Below are 17,395 nucleotides of genomic sequence, written 5' to 3' on the forward strand. Positions count from 1 at the left end.
CAGGTAAATGGACCACTCGAGTCTCAAGGGAGCCAGGAATGGCTGTGCCAAGGAGAGGGGATAGTGAGTGGTCCAGTGACCGGAGCTGGCTAGACAGTATAGACTGAAGGATGAGCGCAGCGATTAATCCTTTGCCCCTTCCATCTCCAGCCCTGTCTTTTCTAGCGCCTTGAGTTCCATCTTCAGCAAGTGGGACCTCCCGGTCTTCACACTGCCCTTCAACATCGCAGTGACCCTGTACTTGGCGGCCACGGGCCACTACAACCTCTTCTTCCCCATGACGCTGGTGGAGCCCGTGTCTTCAGTGCCCAACATCACCTGGTCAGAGATTGAGATGTCTTTGGTAAGTCACCAGTGGCAGGTGTGTGGGGCCCTGTTTCCACTGCAGACCATCTCACTCACCACTTTGTGGATTACTCAGGCTCTCATCTTCTCTAGATGCACCTCCAGCAGATGATGGGTCTTAGCAGAGAGGAGGACAGGAAACGGTCACTGCCACCTCCATATGTTCTTTCAATAAACCCCTACTGAAGACCTTATTTTTGTTGGGCACTTTATCAGACACTGGGAATACATGGAGAACAAAACAACAGCTCTGCCTTCATAACGCCTACACTCTGCACAGGGAAACAGATAATAAACAAGTTTACAGATAAAGGTTAAGTTGACAATACAGAACGGTGGGATTAAGGGGAAAATTTTAAATAAAATGGGTAGTTGGGTGAAGGGTCAGGACACTAAAATAATGTTTAAAATTAAGATTTCAAAGATGCTATCAATAGAAGATGGGGTTACATTTTTGTTTATTTTCCATATCAGCGGTTCTCAAGCAGGAGTGATTTTTGCCCTCCTGGGGAAGGCAAATGTCTGCAGAAATGTTATAATTATCAAGACTGGGGAGAAAGGGTGCCACTGGCATCTAGCGGGTAGAGGCGAGGGATGCTGCTAGATATCCCACAATGCACAAGTCAGCCCCTGCCCCACAGCAAAGAATTAACCAGCCCAAAATGTCAGCAATTCCAAAGTTGAGAAACCCTGCTTTATATTCTATCACACATGTACATATTCATTTATTCTACTGATCTCTCGACATCAGAGATCAAGAGATATAATAAAAACCTAACATAAGGTTAGATATATAGAATTGTAAAATTTTGCCTTTGTTAATGAATATAGAGATAGCTAACAGCTTACACTAAAGCAAGTTTATTATGTATCAGACTCTGTTCCAAGCCCTTAGCTTACTAACTCATTTAACCTTCATCATAACCCAATACTGTACGTTCTATCATCATCCCCTTTTACAGATGGGAAAACCAAGGCACAGAGGTGGTTAGATCCCCGAGGTCAAACTGTAGCTAGTGCCTCAAATATTGTTCACAAAATCTGATTTCTGAGCCCTCCCCACCAGCCAAGTCCTTTGTCTAGATGTGCTTAAACCTCTGGGTGGCCCTGGTGCCAGGCAGACACCAGGTGGGGTGGACAGCACAGGCCCTGCAGCATCAGCCAAACTCCGAGCCTGAACCTGTCAGAAAAGGAAAGCCTCCCCTGCCCCTCATGGGAAACGCTGCTGCCAGCAATGCCAAACTTTTTGAAGCTTTTGTCTTTTTAAAAGCTTTACCTGAGGCTGAGGTTAGAATGGGATCAGAGGCAAGATTAGGGCCTAAATTCAAGACAATGGAAAAGACAGAGCCCTGCATTTAAGCAAAAGCCCACCCTCTCAAATGGAAAACTGCTGGGGTCAGAGCAGGGACGAAACTAACTTTGAATTATCAATGATCAGCCATCTGGCAACTGGACACACACGGCCTCAGGGGCACAACCCGCTATCCCTGAGCCCTAGGGATGAGGCTGGTCTGAGTGACAGCCACAGGGACATGTGGCACTGCCAGAGAGAAAGGGCCACCAAGCCCCCCACCCACCCTGCAGGGTGAGGCTGTACTGTCCTGTGCTGAGGGGACCAGAGTGGAGACAGCCACACAGAAGAGGTACCTCTTGATCATCTTCAAAACAAACAAAGTGGTAGGAGCCAAATCTAGATACCCTGAGGCCCAAGCTCACCCTCTGAATTCCCCACCACCACCACTCTGACCACTGGCTCCTTTTCTTCTGCACATCCAGATCTGAGTTTTGAAGAATCAATGCCATTTCCCTCTTTCTCTTCAAAACAATGAGGGGAGTGACGTCTGTTTTGTTTAACCAGCTTGTTGTTGTTACACAAGGATTATCCGGAGTACATAGGAGGCCGGTCCTTAGTAAATTTCCACCGCACACCTGACTGCACTTCGCACCAGGGTATTCGCTGTGGCCCGGAGCACAGCTTGGAGGGACCAGGGCCACCATTCGCCAGGCTGAGATTTGGAAACCGGCAGAGCTTCATTCTAAACCCAGGCTTCACTCCAAAGCGGCTTGTCCCCTCATTCTTCTCATTCTTGCCTGCTTGGGCTTTAAACCTGGGTTCCCAGTTGGGAAGGTGGGAATCAGATTCCCCGCAGCATCCTGCATTCCTCAGATGTAGGGAAGTCATGGAATATTTACTGAGTAGATTTCCAACCTGTTCCCACTCTGAAGCTGAGGTCCCTGGACTGGTACAAAGGGTTTTCAGGGTTTCTTTAAATAAGACAGGGCCCCCACCCTATGATTCCTTGCAGAAGTCTATAGACTCTGGCCCAAACAGTGCTTGGTGATTAAAAGACCACCCATTCGGAGACAAGAGTGGACATAGTTTAAAAGCTCTCTGGGACTCCTCAAATTCTCTAAAGAAATCATATTGACTCCAGAATTAAGTCAGGTTGTTAAAAAGAGCAAAATTTCATCAAAGGGAGAAATGCAATGCACTCCCAACATCTACAGTAGATTGTCTGTAGCTAATCCATTGGTCCCCAAGCTCTGTTGTACATTAGAGTCAGAAGAGGCCCCAGCCAGCCTCCCGACCCCCCACACCAGTTAAAACAGAATGTCTGGGGAGGGGCCAGACACCAACATTTTTTAAAAAGACCTTTAGGTGATTCCAATGTACACAAAGTTTGGAAACCACTGAGCTAATCAACACATATTTATTAAGCACCTATTATGGGCCCAGGTAAAGGAGCCCTGTCCTCAAAAAGGTCATGTGAGCTGGTAATGGAGAAAGGAGTTGGCAGAATCTTAAAGCTGGAAGATAGTCTACTAGGACAGCCTCCCCATCTTACGGAGGAGGTCACCAGAGCCCAGATGAGGAGGTGACATGCCAACGGTTACACAATGACCTCCTGCAGAGCCCCCTAAAAGCTAGAGCTCTCGACTCCCAAGCCAGTCCTTTCCCTGCCCTGTCAATCTCCCTCCTTTCCTTTTTGCCCTCAAAGAACTTTTTGCCAAAGTGTGGGTGGTTCAGCTAGGGCAAAAAAAGGCTATCTGACATCACTGCCAAATCAATCATCTCCAATTCCAGCACCACCCAATGATTCTCAGGCCCAGGGATTTGGGGCTCCGTGCTATTCTCCAGATGTTCCTCGCGCTACCTTTCTGCAATGTGAAGTGCTCCTCCAGAGCAGGGGAAGTGTCTTCTCCTCCTTCCCAGGGTCCCACCATCCCCCAGGTAGCACTGAATGTGAGGCAGCCGCCAGTAGACTAGGGATCAAGCTCAGAGGCTCTAGCCTGGGCTTGGCCACCATGAGCTGGCTGACCTTTGGTCAAATCATTCATCAAAATGGCCTAGAATATTTCCAAAATTCCTGGAATATTTCTAGAATTTCAGAAGGTCTAGGGGAAATCCCCTAGTGCCTGAAACCCCCAATGGCAGTCCAGGGAGGTATCCTCTGGTCCCCTCAAAGCAAAATCCATGTGTCCCTCAGAAGCACCTGTGTCCGGCCTCTGTGTTGGGGGACCTGCCCGGCTTTGCATGAGGGATGCTCAGATGCCTGCCAGGTGGTGGAGTGAGGAGTTATTTGTTCCAGTTTGTGCCCTCCCACGTTCTCCCACACACTCGAGGGCACAGCCATCCTTCCGTTCCACCCCATTACCCAGCCAGGAATGGCTCACTCCTGGCCCGAGGGCCTGGTCCTTGCATTATCAGCCCACGCTCCAGTGACCAGGATTCTGTTGACTTTGCAGCTGCTACAATCCATCCCCATTGGGGTCGGACAGGTGTATGGCTGCGACAATCCCTGGACAGGTGGCGTGTTCCTGGTGGCCCTGTTCATCTGCTCACCACTCATCTGCTTGCATGCAGCCATTGGCTCAATCGTGGGGATGCTAGCAGGTAGGACAGGGCCCCCTCTCTGCAGGGATCATTTTCCTGGGGTCATTTTTCCCCAGCACACAGCAAATTGTCTAGACTTATCTTCACTGGAGTTTTTAAACACTGCCAGGGCTTGAGAATTATTTTTCCGTTTCTCGAGTCTCCAAAGGGAGCAGATTGCAGTAGCAGGATGTGTGGAGAGATGCAAAGGGACTGAGACGTGTTGGCCTGTAAACTGAGCCCCTAGGAGCTGAGGGGTGGGAGGAGGAGGGTAACCCGGTGAGGGTGGGGGCCAGTAGCAGACCAAGCAGAGGCATAAATGACCCAGCCCTTCGAAATTCTGACTAAGCTAAAAGGAAAACTTTTCTCAGAAATTGAATTGTCATTTGACAAATGTCATTTAATTTCTATATATGTGTATATATACACACTTATATATGTAAGTGCAGACAGTAGAGTCAGAAACAGACGTCGGCGCTTTAAGAATAGGAGCCTGTTGACTTATCGCAATATTTTTCAAAAATTTCTTGGAAGCACAACTTTAAAAAAATTGTTTTATTTGGAAATAATTTCAAACTTATCAAAAATTACGAAAATAGGGCTCCCTTGGTGGCGCAGTGGTTGAGAGTCCACCTGCTGATGCAGGGGACACGGGTTCGTGCCCAGGTCCGGGAAGATCCCACATGCCGCAGAGCGGCTTGGCCCGTGAGCCATGGCCACTGAGCCTGCGTGTCCGGAGCCTGTGCTCCGCAACGGGAGAGGCCACAGCAGTGAGAGGCCCGCGTACCGGAAAAAAAAAAAATTATGAAAATAAAAATAGTCCAAGAGGCACCCACAAATTCTTTACCCAGATCACCTGCTGTTCACATCCTACCCCTTTTGCTGTCTCATTTCTCTATCTGTATGTATAGATATAGCTATATCTGTATATACATAATGTTTCTCAACCAGTTGAAGCAGAACTTTTTTTTGTTTTGTTTTGTTTTGTTTTGTTTTGTTTTTGTTTGCGGTACGCGGGCCTCTCACTGCTGTGGCCTCTCCCGTTGCGGAGCACAGGCTCCGGACGCGCAGGCTCAGCGGCCATGGCTCACGGGCCCAGCCGCTCTGCGGCATGTGGGATCTTCCCGGACGGGGGCACGAACCCGCGTCCCCTGCATCGGCAGGCGGACTCTCAACCACTGCGCCACCAGGGAAGCCCGAAGCAGAACTTTTTCAATTGAAATCTTTCTTGCTAAAAATGCAGTTGCTCTGGCCAAAGGAATGGGGAGGGCCTGGAGTCCCACCTCCTTGGCTTACCCTCACCATAGAAGTAGTCATATCTCTGAGTGAAGTCTTTGAAAAACAGTGGATACCACTGCTCTCCTCCCATTGTTGGTTTCCTAAGACTGGACACTATTTGTAGAGGCTCCTCTGATGAGTAAGGGTAGCAGGTGTGGGCGGAACGACAGAAGGGAGGCCACCTGAGACCTTGCACCAGCGTGGGGTGATCTTTGTGCTGTGACCCTGAATCAGCCAGAAATGCAACACCTTGTCCTACAGCCCTGACAGTGGCCACGCCCTTCAAGACTATCTACCTGGGCCTCTGGAGCTACAACTGCGTCCTCTCCTGCATCGCCATCGGTGGCATGTTCTACGCCCTTACCTGGCAGACCCACCTGCTGGCCCTTGTCTGCGGTGGGTATCTGGGAAAGCTGGCAACCAAGTCACTCTTCTGTTCCTTGCCCTCCCCACTCCCCTGGTTATGTGACATCCATGATGGCCGCTAATCAGTACTGAGCAGTAGTGATGGAACAACTGTGGCTGGGGTCCTATCACTAGAGGGTTTAATGGTAGGGTCCCTAACAGCTGGCGGATTTGAGGCTCCTCCACTGTCAGATGGAGTCACCACCACTATTACTGCTACTATATGTACACAGTGTTATAAATTTCACGAGGAAATCCCACACACGTTTCCTCATGTGCTAGTGGCAGCGTTCCTGCCCTGAATAACTCTTCATTCAACCACTATTTTTAAGGCACCACTAAGTTCTAGGCCCTTGGCTAGGCACGGAAAATACAGAGGTGACCACATCCTCATGAAGCCATGGTCTAGCAGAGGAGAAATAATTACACAATTATTCAGGCTAAGATATCTAAAAAGATGGTTGGAAAGATCCAGTGAGATGATGTGTGTACCTGGGAGCGCTGAGGTCCCAGAAAATGATAACATAGCACTAAGGAAGCTTGATTTCCATAGAGTAAACAGAGAAGAGAAGTGGGCCACGGGCATTACACCTGCACCCCAGCACCATGCTCTGTAAAGGGCAGAATATCATCTAGAAGAGCTTTTCCTGTTTTTCCCCACTTATGTGTGGGGACTGTAAATGACTTCCATGTCTCTTGTATTCTCCTCAGCATCCAGCACAAGGCTGGGCTTGGAGACAGTGGGCTCTGTAAATATTCACCGAGTCAAAAATGCCAGGTATTTTGAGGTTCAGACTGTAATTGTCTTTGTCCTTCAGAGGAGTGACAGATTCCTGTGGCTGGAACCATCTGGGAAGGCTTCAAGGGGAGGCTGGGGTTTATCTCAACACTTTTAGGGTGGGATTTAGATAGGCAAAGATGGGGAAAAGGTGTTCTGGACAGAGAAACAGAGCAAAGGTAAAACGGTAGAAGGAGCTTGTCCAGAGGCACCAGGGGTATGGATGAGCTCCCCTAACTGTCCAACTACTCTCATCCTATGGGTGAACCCAGATGCCTGGCTCAGGAACCCAATAAGGTCCAGCCGTGGTGGGACTTGATTAAGGTCCAACAGCATCACAGCAGCTCAGAATCTTGGACAGGAGGGACTTTATCCAGAGCTCACATAGTCTGACCACTCACTCCCCAGACAGATAATCATCCAGCCATCAAGCCTGTGCTAGACCATCACCAAGGTCAGTGTGGACTTGTGAAAGATGCTTGTTGACCCCTGACTCTATTCAAGGCCACCATGGAAGTGGGGAGGGGATAAAGGGGTATGTAAGCTTTAACCTCTACCCTTAGAGAACACACAGCCTGATGGGAGATGGGTCACATCTACCTGCAAAGATAACTAATAATGTCAGGCAAACATGCCAGATGTCAGGGTATGGTGCAAACACCAAAGCTGCTGGAGCCAGAGTGGAGATCTGTTCTTGGGGAGGGCTGGGGGCCGGCCCTGGAAAGCTGACTCCTGATGGTCCTTGTTTTTCCACAGCCCTGTTCTGTGCATACATGGGAGCAGCCCTCTCCAACATAATGTCAATGGTAAGTTTGGGGTCTCTTGACACTACCCTAAAGTGCCCCTCCCCAGCCATGGCTTCAGGACATTTGGAGTCTTGTGATTGTGTTCTGGTAGCTAGCACTCCATACAACACCCTTGTCAAGGTTTATCCAGGGTCTGTGCAGAGAAGGACTGGCAATAGCATACATGTGCCTCTGAGGGGGTGTGTGTGTGTGTGTGTGTGTGTGTGTGTGTGTGAAAGAGAGAGTATTGTAACCAGCAGTGGAGAACATGGATGGACAGATGGAGGTACTCATGTTTGGCCGGATATGGGAGATCATCCCTGGGGGGTTTCCAGCTCCATCATTAAAAGATTCTGATTGTGCCCAAAGGTACCAACACCTCAAATTCAAACCAAATACTCTGACATGATAAACCCAGAAACCAATGCCCCATCCTCAATCCCTACGTCATCCTTCTCCCCCAAGTTCCCTGGAACCCAGGAACATTTTCAGACCCCAGTGTTTTTGATTTCAGGTTGGTGTGCCACCAGGCACCTGGCCCTTCTGCCTCTCGGCACTCACCTTCCTGCTCCTGGCGACCAACAACCCAGCCATCTACAAGCTCCCACTCAGCAAAGTCACCTACCCAGAGGCCAACCGCATCTACTACCTGACAGTGAAAAGCAGTGAAGAAGAGAAGTCCCTCAGTGGTGATTAACCAAGTTACAGGCAGAAATGCTCTTTGCCTGGACCTGGGTCTGCTCCCTGTAATCTCAACTCTGGGTCAATCAGCTGCAGCACTCACTTTCTTTGCTTCTCTTTGTACCCGTGTGGAACCAAACACACCTGTAACTCCCTTTCCCTGGTGCTGATTTTCTCTTCCTGCCCAAATCACCTTAACTAACCATTGTGCATCGTTAGAGGAAGTTGGTGATGAGCTTGCTGGCACCAGTAGTAAGGCATGTGTTTTCAATGTCATTGGCTTAAAACCATTCTTTGTATTTAGTCTTTTGGAAAGGTGATTAAGAGATGATCTTCTTGGCATGTTTAACTAAATAATAGATGCTGTGAAACTGAACTTGCTGAGTGGTTCCTGAGTGGGTGAAAATTCGGGGTATGCAGGCACCACGGTGCACGGAGCTAATGGCTGATGGGCACATACAGCTTTACATTAAAGAGAGGAATTTCACACAGGTAGTTTTAAAGTAAAAACAGGGACAGCTAGGGCACTGAAAGTGTCTAAATAGGGAGTCTTGAATGTTCAGGGGTCAAGGTAAAGGACAAGAGGGTATTCCATAGTGGGAAGGAATCAGTAAGTTAGAATCCTATATGACTCATGATGAAGGATAAGCATTTCTCAGTGTAGGTCAAGCCAGCAACTTTGAGCAGGGAATTCAGTTGAGGAAAGTACCTGAGCTCAGTATGTGAGAGGCTGGGGAAATTTATTTCATTTTCCTGTCTGCTTGTGGGTGTTGGAAGCTTTATGAGATTTATGATACTTTAAACAAATGGTTAGCCTTGAGTAGAAGAACAAAACTTATCCATGATTTCATAATTTGCCTTCCCAATTATAGGCATTAGCTTACATTCAATCTTTATTTATATATAGATCAGGGGTTGTCAACTTTTTCCCAGAAAGTGTCAAATAGTAAATACTTTTGGCTCTGGAGGCTATACAGTCTCTTACAAACACTCAACTCTGTCATCGTAGAGCAAAGCAGTCTTAGACAACATGTAAATCAATGATGGTAGCTGTGTTCCAGTAAGACTTTATTAAGCAAGCAGCTAGATTTGGCCCACAAGCCATAGTTGGCTAGTCCCTGAGGTAGATGATGAATATAACAATGCTTAGAGCTGGAGATCCACATATAACAGTTAGGAGCTGGTGGGAAGTGGGCAGACCCAAAGGACACCACCATGTTCTTTACACCAGATAAAGCCACAAGGCATTTACATGCTGGATGATAGTGTGAAGATTCTTAAGAAATGGAGGGCACTCAAGAAACAGAGATCAGTGTGACCGGAAGCAGGAAAATCTGCCCTGAGGCTCCTTCAGAGACTGACAGGCCCAGTGATGAGCACTAAGAGACGCAGTTTACACCAGGACTTCCTTCCACACGCATGTCTGGGAACCACCCCTAAGGCTCACCCTCTCCGGCCCCTCGCTCTGTTTCCCCTCTGCCAGCAGGTGCACCACCATGAGAGGAAGAAGAAAACTCAGGCCCTTCAGTGCAGGGGTTTCTAGGCAGGAAGAGGAGGGGGGCTCTGGAATCTCAGGGTTAGAAGGGAGCATGCAGGCCAGGTTGTCCCACCATCTTGTGATGAGGAATCCCCTCCATATGGAGGATGAAGCCTTCTGGGGCTCAATCACCCAAAACGGAGGGAGACACCCCACCCCCACCCCGGCTATTCTAACAAGAGATAGAACCAGAAACCCTATTCTTTCATTATGGGCAAATTGTCGTAGGAAATCCCCTCTTCTCTCTGTTAAGCCCTTGAGAATCTCCACCCAAAACACTGGATCTGATGGGAGCACTCCTTTAACCATGCTTTCTATTGGATTTTCAGGAGAGGAAAACTATTTGGATATGAAAAATGCTTTCAGCTCAACTGGACAAGATTTTCTCTCCCCCTCCCTTCTCTCCCCACACCACTTCATAGTTTGTCATTTACAAGGTACCACTTTGGTCACTGGTATCTGGGTTGTTTTTCCCTCCCAAGTTCCACCTTTAACCCCCACAGGAATTAAAAGTTAACTGTAATACAAACTGCCAAACTCATTTGGAAAAAAATGGATAAAAGCTAAGTTATTCAGAGAAAGGAAAAAGTATGTCCAGCAAGTCTGGAAAAGCCACAGGACCCCAGAAACTTTATAATGCACTGTGATCAATATGACCAGGTATATATGTACAAATAGAAAAACACATTATCTGCTAGTGTGATGTAAGAAAGAACCACTGGGGCCAAGTATTATTAATCACTGAATTCTCTTGCCAAGAGAAGTGGTACAGGAGTGATAAAAATGTTTTTAAAAAAATCTTTTGGGGCTAAGAGGCTGAAAATTGATGGTAACTTTTCAAATTTGGTCAAACAATCTCCTTCCGGAGGCAGAACAAATCTCATTAAGCCAGGCTAGTGGGCAGAAGCGGCATCTCTCTCTCTCTCCCTCTAGTATGGATGAGGGTGGGGCAGAAGTGAAAATCCCCACCCCTCTAAGAAAACTCTGCCCAGTGCAGGGCACTCTTCCCACAGACCATAGACAGATGCCCAGATGTCCTCTGAAGTAGCCCAAATAGCCTTTCGGGACCTGAGAGCTAGCTCCCTGGAGTGATCTTGTCCCACCTTCACCAGAGCTTCGCCAACTACTGTCCCCTTGAATGAGTATGTCACGAGCCCTAACCTTACAGATTCTCACCACCAACATGGGGTTGCTTGGGAGCAGGCCCCCAGGAGGGAAGGAGAAGGGCTTCAGGGAGCACATAATAAATGTTTTTCTACTATCACCCCAAACTAGCAGCAGCAGCCCTTGGGTATACAAATGATAGTTGAACATAAGTATTTATGGATGAACAGAAATAAGCAGTCATTAAAGAGAGTAGGAATGTATGTGTGGGGTTGGGGAGGAGGGTGCTTTAGAGGAGGTACTGTCTTAAACTCTCTTTCCCCAACATACCCCTTTCTCCCTCTCTCCACTGTCTCTTCCCTCTGACCTGGCCATCTCACCCTCCCATTTTCATCTTCTCTCCTACAACACTGATGAGTTCTACTATCACTGTGAAATAGTTTTGTTCTATTCTTAGAACAAAAAATTCTATTTTTGTTCTATTTTTGTGCTGTATTTTTAAATAGTCTTAAATCATCTCTCCTGTCTCTTCTATGATAATTAACATAATAAAATGTTTTACTTCTTCTTGGTCAAACTTGGGAGTTTGCTAGGAAATAACACATTTTCTTTCATTGTAAAATTTTGTTGCCATACTATTTTTTTTTTTAACTGCTGAAATTTTTATTTATTTATTTATTTTTAAATTTTTTTACAGCTTTATTGGAGTATAATTGCTTTACAATGATGTGTTAGTTTCTGTTTTATAACAAAGCAAATCAGTTATACATATACATATGTTCCCATATCGCTTCCCTCTTGCATCTCCCTCCTTCCCACCCTCCCTATCCCACCCTTCTAGGTGGTCACAAAGCACCGAGCTCATCTCCCTGTGCTATGCGGCTGCTTCCTACTAGCTATCTATTTTACATTTTGTTGCCATACTATTACTCATAATATTCTCATGATAATTTCTATCTCTCCTGTTATCTGTTGCTTTGTCACCTTTTTCATTTCTAATCTTATGTGATTTTGCTCTCTTTTGCTTAATCAGGCTTGTGAGGGGTTCATCCATTTTATTGGTTTTTTTCAAAGAAACAGTTTAGAATTTATTTGTCCTTTTATACTCATTTTGGTTTTTTTTTCTATGTCTTTTTCCAGTTTTCTCATGGTTTACTTAAATGGTTTTTTCCTAATGTTTTAAAATTCATATAAAGTTCCTTTATTTTAGATCTTTCTCTTTTAACAACAAAGGCATTTTAAGGCTATTAATTTCCCTCTGAGTACAGCTTTAGCTGTGTACTGTAGGTTTTTGGAATAAAGTATTCTACTTTCATCAGTTTTAAACAGTTCATAACTTTACTTTATATTTCTCTTTGATGCAAGGATTATTTAAGAATGTGTTTTTTTAATTTCTAGCACTTTAAACTTTTTGATATTTTTTAACTTCTTATATCTAGTTTTATTGGATTATGAGCAAAGAATATGGTCTGTTCAATCTTTATTTTAAAATGTTATGCATTTTTCTGTGTGGCCAAGTATTTGATTGATTTTGGACATACAAAATGCAGATTTTTGATTTGAAGGAAATACATATTAAATTCATTTATTAATTGCAACATTCAACTCTTCTATGCACTTATTTATTTTTTGTCTATGAATCTTAATTCTGAAGTGTTTATTAAAATTCAACTATAATTGTATAGTTTTATTAAACTCTCTTTGTATTTCTGAAATATTTGTCTCATATATTTAGCAGCTACGTTGTTTGGTGCCTATGGACTATGACTGTCATTGTTTCTTCTTAAATTTTATCTTTTACTATTACAAAGTACTCATTTTTATACTCATTAGTGCCTTTAACCAAATTCCAACTCAGCTGACATTTATGTTGCCATACTTACTTTCTTTCTGGTATTTTCTTTTTTTTTTTTTTTCCCTGGTGTTTTCTTATCCCTTTATTTTAACCTTTATCATTTCCTTTTAACTTTATCATTTTCTTTTAACTGTATTTCTGACTTCATTCACTCATTCATCCAGAAGATATTGTATGGGGAACTAATAATATGTTACTCAGGCCCCCTTGACAACAAACCAGGAAAGAATCAGACCAGTTTGTGCCTTCAAGGAATTCACTTTATGGGGATTTGCCTGACCAGGTGATTAGTCTCACCTGAGGTAAAAGTGAGGATGTCACCACAGACTACCTGTGCCACATAAGGTCACAGCACCAGTTTCATGATTTTGAGTGAATTATCTTGTCGGTTTAGTCTTCTGTTTAGGAAAAGTATCAAGCATGATGTTAAGGGTTTCAGGAAAATTTCTGTGCCTCTTCTCCTCTTGTCCTCTATCTTGTCATTACCTGCTGCCCAAACATTCCCAACCATCCCTTCAGTTCAAGTCTTTGAACCTGTTAAAATGTAAACAGTCCTGGGAAGGTAACACGGTAAGCATGATCAGTCACTTGCATCTTAGTTTGAAGGAGTCATTTCTGAGAATAAGTTGGACGAAAAAGGAGGGGAGAGTACAAAGGAAAAAATGGGCAGCACATTCTGAGAGCATCTTTGGCAAGAGAGGGCATCCTGACATGGGGCCGGGCTGGGTGAATGAGGTCTGGAGGCCCCTTTGTTTCATCAGGAATGATGATGAAACTGTCGTATTCAGCTTGGAGAAGAAACATCTGGGGCCATGACTGTCCGTAGTATGAGGTAACACATGTGGAAGAATAAGTCAGTTTACTCAACAATACTTCAGAGCATGGAATAAGGACCACTATGTGGGAGTGATAAGCAAGCAGATATTGAATCAGTGGAGAGGGGTGCTTTTTCACAGTGGAAGTTGCCGGAAAAAATGGTTGTCCTGTGAGACCCTGACCTCTTGGAGATGCTTGCTGTGGGTGGGGGTAGACCAGCTGACAACTGCAGCTTCTCTTCCAACTCCAAGTTTCAGTGATTCTATAGCCCTGAGTTCCTACAGAAGAATAAGGAGGAGGTATCATTAAGGTGGCAAAAAGTTAAGAACATGGAGATAAATATATCAAAAGTATACCATTGCTGCCTTTATAGCTTTTCCTAGAGCTTGACTAGTTAGCCATTTGGTCAGTCTACCAAAATGCTCAACATGGCTACTTGTGTGAATGCAAACTGAGGGGCCAGCATTACTCAACTGTGCCTTGTCCTTGACTTTCTCCTCTTCATCACTCTCCCCTCTGCAGGGATTCTTCTTCTGGTCAACCCTCCAAGATCTGCCCATCAAAAAACTTAATCTTCCTGGCCTGCATCTGTGGCTACATCAAACCTGTGTGCCCCAGTTTGTTTGTGCTTCCTGTATGAGTCTGAGCTTTGTCTCCTCAGGTCATAAAGGCTGTGAGGGCCTGGGGACGACTCTTACCTAAAACCAGCTAGGAGCTGGCAGTTTCGGTGCAGGTATGATTTCCACTCAATAAACCACAGTCTCACCTGACAACTTTAAAAGGTATTCAATTTTTATGTGAGATTTTTCAACTTGCCTGGCTTTCCCTGCCTCTTGCCATTCAGAGAAGATAGAAGAATCCATAGAGAACACTTCTGTCCCTAATGGAACTAGAATTCCAAGGCCCCAAGGAGGGAGGCAGGGGGCATTGCTAGGTAAGTCCTTATTCTCTGTGAACTGATAACTAGGAGTTGCCAGCCCCTCTACAGCTGCACAGGCTGCTGGAACAGAATGAAGTAAAGGAAGTAACTCTCCGGGGAACTTCTAGCTCGGCTTTCATTTATTCCACAGGAACTCTAGGCTTTTCCCCTGGAGGAATCCGACCTCCCCAAGTTTGGCTCCTGGAGGTCAATGCAGGCTCCTCCCCCTACGAAGTTGGAAATGCAGAGTTGAAGCCATAAGCATTATGAAGAAGACTTAGTTCTGAAGTAAATTCTGATGACCAAGCCCTCCAGGAGATAATCTGTACGCATAGATTATCTTGGGGATACCCCAGAATCTGAGCTGTTGCCTCTGGTAAGACCCTCAGGGGACAAGAGTCCACCTCAGATTTCTGCTTTCCAGGAGCACTCGACCGCCCCTCCCTAATCTAGTGTGCGTGACAGATACTCACCACACTTCTGAGTACACAGCTCCATTTGGCTCATGGAATGTGTGAGAATTTCCTGGATGGCTCCTCCCTCCCGGGTGATCATTTCTTGTCTTTTCAAACTGGTTACATGTTGTACATGGGTAGCATCTCCCTGTCACTTTTAGGTGCTTAGGGGCTGGAGTGAACACACCACAGGAAGTTCAGGAGCCTTCAAGGAGAGGCTAGAGCAAGAGGTCAAGAGATGGGCCTCCAGAGCTGAGCCAAGAGACCAGCCAGCTGGGGGGACAAGGAACGTGTCCTCAGCAGACAGCCATGGGCCTTGAACTTGCAACACCAAAGGAAGGCCCCCTGTGCAGTAAGCTGGCCTCTTGTCAGTTCCCCACCCCGCCCAGGAATGTGGGTCCCTCCAGGGCTCCTCCCTCACTCTTTTGTTTGCTTTCCTTCTTCATGAGGCCCTCCGTGATCAGGACCCCTCCTCTGCAGTTCCAAAACACCTGGCCTTGTGAGAAGGGGGCCTTTGACGTCAGTGGGGAGTTTGTCTACTCAGGTGTAGCTAATATCCTCAGTGTGAGGTTCTGTTTCTGAACTTGGGTAGCCACCTCACACCCTGTCGCTGAGGGGGGTTGGGGGTATACGTGTGCAGGGGTGGGGGTGGGTATACAGTTGATGCTTGACCCATCATACTCACAAAGCCAAACAAAACATGTTTGGATTGGGCCTCATCCCCAGACTCCAGCCCACCAGAGCCCCGCCCCCCCAAAGGCCTCATGGGACTTGGGAGGGCCGCTTCCCTAATATATAGAGCTCAGAGTCCGTTCTGGATGCGGGGGTTAGGTCATGCCCTTCTTGCTCTGAGACAGCCCCCAGGACCCAGTCAGCAGAAGTCAGAAGGAGGAAAGGTCTAAAAATTTCCACAAAACCAGAAAGACAGCATCTAGTATTAGGCTGTGCAGAAATATCCATCAAGACGCCGATGGCAATACTGTTCCCCAGCCTGTGCCCTGCCTGTGGTGGGGGTAGTTAAGGGAGTTCATTGATGTGGGAAGGCAAATTGGCACCCTGAGGAGACAACACTTAGGTAATTGCTTTAAAGGCAAATACTGGAGCAAGAATTCTAAGAAGAGGAGTAACTGGGAGGTGATGCCTGAGGGAAGACAGGGAAGCTATTATCAGGCAGTCCAGGTTCTGGCCCTTTAAAGGAAACCTGCCTGATCAAACCAGTTTGGGGAAACCATGGTAGCCAAGCCAGTCTTCCTCGGGGAGTTTAGGAAGGTCGGAGAGTGAGCAAGCTGCAGGAAGAACGTTGTCTCTCCTCTCCCTCTTCCTCCATGGTACCCTTCCTCAAGTGGAAGACGTGCACAAGGCATAGGGTTAGGAAACACAAAGGGAATTTACAGAAAGCCAGTAAGAGGATGAGCTGCGGGCTCTGGGAACTGAAGGGGTTCGGCTTTAGGGAGAAGTCCAGCGCCTGAGTTCCTCAGAGACGCCGCCCAATTGGAAAGAAGCTTCTTCCCAAATCCCGGTGGTCTAGATCCCTCCAGCCCTGTGCAGAAAATCAAAAAGAGCTCAGGTAAGAGGTCCTGGGGGAGAGAAATGAATCAGATAGAGCCCTAGCCAACAGGACCATCTATCTGAGTTTTCAGAGGAAGAGAAAAAAGGTAGCCCAATCTTTTTCCATTCCTTTCTTCTGCTGAGCTGCAGGAGGGCAATCCTGGGGTGGGGGACCTTATTAAGAACTCCAGAGAGAGTTCAGATCCTGGAAGCTTGAAGCTGGAAGGGCTCTTACATAGTTATAGTTCAAACCCTTTACTTTTAGATGAGGAAACCATGGCTTGTCCAGGAACCTGCCCAGGTGATAAATGAGCCTGGACAAATGCCCAGGTGTTCTAACTCACAACCCTGAGCTCTTCTTGCTCATCTGGTGATGGATCCAGGTTAACCCGTCAGCCCTCAAATCCCCTTACCACCTACGTGCCCACTGGATGAGCCGTCATATTATTTATCATCCTTTCCACAGCTCTGACATCAGTATGGTTCCCAGGGCAGCCCCTTGTTGAGCTGACTGTGGGATGCTAATGAGATAGATTTGAAAACCTTCTTCCCAGGAGTCCTTCCTTACCTGCTGCTTCCAGGGTGGAGACACCTGGTCCAGGCTCCTTGGCCTCTCTCCTCAGGTCCTGTACCCCTTCCACAGACAAGCCAATAGAACTAGAACATCTCAGGAACCGCAAATATCTTAACATCCCAGCTTAACAGCCCATCTCCTCAATGGCCCTCTCTTACATGGCCATCTTAGATTACTTTAGACATGTTGTGTGTAGCTACAGAGAGTGGATGTAGAAACATCCAGATGGAAACAAATAGCCATGCCATGAGGAACAACATTCCAGGACATTGAAGTTATCTGATCAGAGAATGGGATCTCCTCAAAAACTGGCCCCAAAGGATATGAGCCTTGGTGAACTTGCTGAAGTTAGGCCATCCTGTGAGTCTTGGAAAGCCCATGGCCAGGCCTCTGCCTTCTTTCACATACCCCTTCTCTCAGACTTGTATAGCATCCACACCC

At 46.4% G+C, this 17,395-nt stretch overlaps 1 protein-coding gene across 1 annotated transcript in view; it reads left to right on the plus strand.

The window, feature by feature from the left end:
* SLC14A2 (solute carrier family 14 member 2) overlaps nucleotides 1–17,395 on the plus strand; it is a gene marked incomplete at both ends in the record, with an annotated part of 56,851 nt that overhangs the window by 18,991 nt on the left and 20,465 nt on the right. Inside the window, 5 exons of the mRNA XM_079717628.1 lie at nucleotides 151–343; nucleotides 4,093–4,240; nucleotides 5,759–5,893; nucleotides 7,437–7,486; nucleotides 7,980–8,154. Coding sequence (XP_079573754.1) covers nucleotides 151–343; nucleotides 4,093–4,240; nucleotides 5,759–5,893; nucleotides 7,437–7,486; nucleotides 7,980–8,154 — 701 coding nt within the window. The remainder of the gene's footprint in view (nucleotides 1–150; nucleotides 344–4,092; nucleotides 4,241–5,758; nucleotides 5,894–7,436; nucleotides 7,487–7,979; nucleotides 8,155–17,395) is intronic.

Source organism: Hyperoodon ampullatus (genome assembly GCF_949752795.1).
Source record: "Hyperoodon ampullatus genome assembly, chromosome: 13".
Taxonomy (NCBI): Eukaryota; Metazoa; Chordata; class Mammalia; order Artiodactyla; family Ziphiidae; genus Hyperoodon; species Hyperoodon ampullatus.